Source organism: Nematolebias whitei, chromosome 10, assembly GCF_014905685.2.
Source record: "Nematolebias whitei isolate Nwh7 chromosome 10, NemWhi1, whole genome shotgun sequence".
Lineage (NCBI taxonomy): Eukaryota > Metazoa > Chordata > Actinopteri > Cyprinodontiformes > Rivulidae > Nematolebias > Nematolebias whitei.
The window spans coordinates 27,296,717-27,303,036 of NC_056507.1; the positions used below are offsets into that span (position 1 = coordinate 27,296,717).

The 6,320-nt window shown below is 40.8% G+C and overlaps 1 protein-coding gene across 1 annotated transcript; it reads left to right on the forward strand.

The window, feature by feature from the left end:
• The first annotated feature begins 3,829 nt into the window (after positions 1-3,829).
• Positions 3,830-5,200, forward strand: c2cd4a (C2 calcium dependent domain containing 4A). Its single transcript, XM_037682909.1, has one exon. It carries the CDS (start codon positions 3,857-3,859, stop codon positions 5,198-5,200), a length of 1,344 nt encoding a protein of 447 aa, XP_037538837.1. The 5' UTR covers positions 3,830-3,856.
• Positions 5,201-6,320: the final 1,120 nt, after the last annotated feature.

Sequence of the window (6,320 nt, forward strand, 5' to 3'; positions counted from 1 at the left end):
CTTTAACAGCTCCTCTCTGAATTTCTCACAACATCCTTCCATCTCATCTTCCAGTCTTCTACTCTGATTTGACTCTTTTTCTCTTCTTCACAACAACAGTCATTTTACACACAACCATCCAATGCTGTCTGGCCGTGCTCTCCCCTGCCACAACCTTAAAGTCCCCAATCTCCCTCAGGTGTCCTCTTCTACACAGAATGTAGTCGACCTGCATACTCCTTCCTCCACTCTTACAGGTCACTCTATGTTCCTCTCTCTTTTGTAAATAAGTGTTGACTACAGTCATTTCCATTCTCTTGGCAAAATCCACCACCATCTGTCCTTCCTGGTTTCTTTCCTTGACACCAAACCTACCCATCACTTCTTCATCCCCTCTGTTTCCTTCACCATCATGTCCATTCAGGTCTGCTCCGATCACCACTCTCCTCCCTGGGAATACTCTCTATCACTTCATCCAAATCTTTCCAAAATTTATCTTTTTTCTCTACGTCACATCCAACCTGTGGAGCATAACCATTGATATTCAACATCAGACCTTCTACTTCTTCCTTCAGACACATCTCCCTATCTGACACTCTCTTCACCTCTACTACATTCTTTTCCAACTCCTACTTCAGGAACACCCTTATTCCATTTCTCTTTCTATCCCCACCATGGTAAAACATTTTAAACCCTGCTCCAATGCTGTGAGCCTTGCTGCCCTTTCACTTGGTCACTTGGCTACATAAAACATGTACCTTCCTTCTCTGCATCATGTCAATCAGCTCTCTACCTTTGCTTGTCATTGTCTCCACATTTAGAGTTGCCACCCTCAGTCTTTCATTTCTAACTTTCATCTTCTCCCTCTGTCTCCTGACATGTTTCCCTCCTCGTGGTCTTCGACTAATGACATTGCAACCTTTAATTTTTTAATGACAAAAATGTTTACATTACTGCTCAAAAATTTTGAATCATGTCTCATTTCTTTACTTGTTGGTTCTAAGCAAACATGCGTCCTTGTAATCTTTTAAAGGTTTTTTTTAATCAGCAGGCTTTGACGAGTTTTATTGGCTGCTTTTTCCATTCATTTTCAGTCTGTTGCATGAACATTTTCAAGTGTATGTGTGTTTGTACCTTTATTTGAATCATTCCGTGTTGACACAATTTGTTCTTATCTTTTTAGCTGATTCTATAAAAACACGAAATATAACACAGTTTCACAAATAAAGCACACATTTTGCTCCATCAACCTGCTTCTGTAACCCCAAACACTTGATGATCAGCTGAAGGATGATGTGTCTTTCATGCCCTGTTTCAAGTCTTTTCCTTCCATCCATCCATTTTCTTTACCCGTTTGTTCCATTTTGGGTCACGGGGGTCGCTGGTGCCCATGTCCAGCAATCACTGTGCGAGGGGCGGGGTACACCCTGGACGGGTCGCAAGTCCATCACAGGGCCACATAGAGACAAACGAGACAAACAAACATTCACTCTCTCACTCACACCTAGGGACAATTTAGAGTTACCAATCAGCCTAACATGCATGTTTTTGGTCTGTGGGAGGAAACCGGAGCACCCGGAGAAAACCCACGCATGCGCGGAGAGAACATGCAAACTCCACCCAGAAAGGCCCCTGGACCGGGGTTTGAACCAGGGACCTTCTCACTGAGAGGCAGCAGCTCTACCAGTTGCGCCACCGTGCTGCCCTCAAGTCTTTTCCATTTTTCTATATTCTAAATATTTTCTAAGGACTTTTTGTTGGTGTTCATCTACTGACGATAGTGATGCTGTCCTCTTCTGTCCACTTTCCTATCATTAAGCGCACACTATACATAATGTAAGGACAAATACTTGACAGAAGATGGATGGAAACAGCCAAAAATCAAAGAAAACCGTTGAAAGAGTATCTTAAGCCCAAAGAACAACTGATCTAGATCACTTTAAAATTTTACAGAAAAGCCAGACTCCTTGGAAGCAAAATACAAATAAACAGTGTGTGGTTTAAAACCGTTCATATTTTAAATATTTAAATACCATACTTAATACTTACTCTTTCTTAAAACTCTTTGCTAAGTTTGAAAAAGGCACAAATGATCACTGGCAGTATATTAGATTTAAAATGTGAAAGAGTATTTTCATGATTGACCTCAAAATGTGTGATTGTTTTAAAGCTCTCTGGTTTTGGGCTTGCGAAAATGCTTGAATTACAGATGAGGTCTGGACAGTAGGGAAAACATTTCTGAGAAGAACCTCATTTAGGACATCTTCCCGGTATATTGTTAGCCTCTGACATCATTCTGTCCTTCAGTGCCTGGTAACAGACGGTAACAGAGATACACTACTTGAACCTTGTCCTCGGCAGAATGGAGCTTTGTTGTCTCTACCTTTCGGGATCTTTCTGGTGAGAAGAGCCACTTGAAGCCATTCATATAAAAATAGCAAGAAGACCGCTTATGCTCAATGAGCAGAAAATTAAAGCTTGGTAATAAACATGTGCCTGTATTTCCATGCAGCTTGCTCGTGTATTTATTTATTTTACTAATTTGGTGATTTATTGAATAAATGTAACTGTCCAATTTATGTCCTTTTTTTTAAATGCACTTAAATTAATCTACCCCTTCTTTAAAATAAAAAATAAAAACTTGATGCCAGTGCTTTAAATTTGACCACTAGAGGGCAGCACTTACATTTCTGAAGTAGCGTTTGGACACAAAAATGGAAATCAGTTCTATTCATGACACATTTGATGCAAATGATAGTTTCAGAAACTAGAACTTTGATCAAAAAGCATACCAACCCATTTGATATGCATGTTATTTATAAAATGAAAGCAAAAGTATTGAAAAAATAACAACTTGTATTTCACACTTCATTTTAGCAAACAAAACAAGAAAATTATACATTTTTTTCTAATTAACTCGAAATCCCAATATCTTATTAAATAATAATAACCAACAATGCTTCAGCTTCAGTTTATGCTTTGCATATTTGGTAAAAATTGAAATAGTGCAACCATTGGTCTCGATCCATTTAAAATTTCAACAATATCACAGATGATTTTTTTTTTTCTAATATGCTGCACAGACAGAGGCTCATCAGTGATTTTTATAGATTACTTACATTCAAAGATAGACAATAAAGTGTATTTCATTAAAAGGCCAAGCATTTGATAAGGTACAACTTATTTTGGAAAATGTTGATTTCTTTTTCATATTTCCTAAAGAGTTGCAATCAAAGTGTAGGAACGAGCAGAACACACTCTTTCCCCTTGCTTCAACAATTCACTTAAACTGAGGTCAACGCTTCACTGAAAGCTACATTTGCCGTAAAACTACAATGCTTCCAAATTATCTGATCAAATGTTCGTGTTCACAGAAGGTCATACGCAGCACTTGTTTTAAATGTAGGAAAACTAAACATGAATTAGAAGTTTTGTCACTGGTGTAAAAACACTTGTTTGCCTTTAGAGCCTATCTGACTGAGCAGCACAGGGGCCGTGAGCTCTTTTGTGATCTGGATATTTCCATGGGAACCAGCAGCAGCAAAATGGGAGTGGGAGGATCCAGCAGCACAGAGGGTGTGTGTGTTAGATTTATTGGTTTCCTGCTTCATTTAAACCGTCTGCGTCTCTCAAACAGCCAGAACCGCTGACTCTCCATCCGCTGTTGACAGAACCCAAAAACTTTTCCATGTTGCATCACCACAGCTGGGGCTGTCAGTTCATCCGATCTTGAAATTACTTTTGGATTATCTTCAGAACACACGGTAAGAAAACCACAAGAATTGTTTGGGTCATGAGATGGCTTTTATTGTGAGAGCAACAACTTAAGAATGATTTGTGATTTTTGCAGAATTTCCTGCCTTCTTCTAAAGGATCCATGTGGGTGGTGGAGAAGCTGCGTGTGTCAGTAGAGAAATCGAACCTGCCTATCCGATCAGTAGAACTCAGCTTTAAAATCGGTGACATCATGTTAGGGGACAAAAGTGACAAATCCAAGTTGATTTCTCTTTGTCCAAACATCATCACTCCTGACAACATCCCAGAGTTCTGCATCCCGCCGACGATTTTATCCCTGCAGGAGATGAAGAACACAGAAAAGAAAGGAGCAGCTCGCACCGTCAGGGCGTCTCAGGGTGAGAGGAACAAACTGGAAACAGAAGCAAGGCTTCATGACGTGTTTAAGCCTCACATCATTCAGGTAGAAAGTGTAGATGAGAGCCCCTGTGATGGTTGCAGTGATGAGGAGACTACTAACGCAGATCCCCAGAGCCAGGCGGCCTTATCCCTCCCTCACTTGGCCAAAGCTCAGACCAGCTATGGCTTTTGCACCTTACTTGAGAGCCCCCACACCAGGAGAAAGGAGTCCATTTTCCATTCTGATCTAGGCTCCTCTCCTCTGCTGCTGCCTAGAAGTCGATCCAGCACGTGCTCTAAACTTACCCACCCTGCCTCGCCTTGCTCCTCTCCGTCTTCGTTCAGCCTCAACAGCCTGACCTCCAGGCTTTCCCCGAGAAGCTACTCTATGAACTGGCAGGGCCCGTTGGACAGCGACACGTCCTCTACCGAATCCTCCCCTTTCAGCTCTCCGCTGCTGTCCAGATGCCCTGCCAAGTCTTCCCTTTTTAAAACACTGAGCCATGAACTGCTACTGTCAAGGAACATAAGAAAAGCAATGGTGTCTAGGAATAACTCCCTGTCCACAGATGAGGGCAGCTCCACAGATAACAGCCCAAACATCATAAGGAGGACGTCGGAGGGGATGACTGAAGGCCTGCCCAGCAGTCATAGTCTGGCACCACCCAACATTTTCCCCATGGACTTAACACTGCACAGAGAGAGGGCAATGCAGGAAAAAATGGTGACAATAGGAAAAGATGGGAGTCTGAGACTCTCAGCAGAGTACTGTCCAGATAACCAAAGGCTACGGGTTCGACTGATCAGTGCTGAGGGCCTGTATCCTCTCTCTGTGGACCCCAAGATCATCAACTGCAGTGTTAGCATTTCTCTGGTCCCAGGAAAAGTCCAGAAGCAGCGCAGCACAGTAATAAGAAAGAGCCGCAATCCAATATTCAATGAAGATTTCTTCTTTGATGGTGTCTCGGAGGAAGAGCTCAGCCAAAGATCGCTCCGGTTTAAAGTAGTGAACAAAATGTCCACCCTGAAAAGAGACTATCTCCTTGGAGACTGTGATGTGCCTCTGTCAAGCATTGTAACATTATAGACTTCTTCTTGGACAATTGTCTGTATTGAAATGTTTACACTGATTTATAAACTGTAAAGTAAGATTTTGTATTAATTAAATTATGTTAAAACACTAAAAATGATTGTCGATTCATTTGCAAACCAGTGCTTAGAGCAGGGGTGCCCAAACTTTTTCCCTGAGGGGGCCAAACCATGGTCATAAAATTAGAACATCATGAAAAAATTGATTTATTTCAGTAATTCCATTCAAAAGTGAAACTTGTTTATTATATTCATTCATTACACACAGACTGATATATTTCAAATGTTCATTTCTTTTCATGTTGATGATTATAACTGACAACTAATGAAAACTCCAAATTCAGTATCTCAGAAAATTAGAATATTACTTAGGACCAATAAAAAAGGATTTTTAGAAATGCTGGTCAACTGAAAAGTATGAACATGAAAAGTATGAGTATATACAGCACTCAATACTTAGTTGTGGCTCCTTTTGTCTGGATTACTGCAGCAATGTGGCGTGACATGGAGTCGATCAGTCTGTGTCACTGCTCAGGTGTTATGAGAGCCCAGGTTGCTCTGATAGTGGCCTTCAGCTCTTCTGATTGTTGGGTCTGGTGTATCTCATCTTCCTCTTCACAATACCATATAGATTTTCTATGGGGTTAAGGCCAGGCATGTTTGCTGGCCAATTAAGAACAGGGATACCATGGTCCTTAAACCAGGTACTGGTAGCTTTGGCACTGTGTGCAGGTGTCAAGTCCTGTTGGAAAAAGAAATCTGCATCTCCATAATGTTGGTCAGCAACAAGAAGCATGAAGTGCTCTAAAACCTCCTGGTAGACGGCTGCGTTGACCTTGGACCTCAGAAAACACAGTGGACCAACACCAGTGGTGTTGATTCATTCCAATGATGAAATAAAAATACAGTGGATACTTTGGCTTACGAGAGTTTAATATAGTAATGAGAACATCTCCTGGCAGGCCAAATTCAAACGGCTTCGGCCCCACTTTGGGCACCCCTGCCTTAGAGCTTTAAAGGAACAATTAACAACAATTTCTTAACATACAAGAACATTTATTTTATGAAAAAAAAAAAAAATAAATATATATATAAAATTTATTTATTTATTATTTATA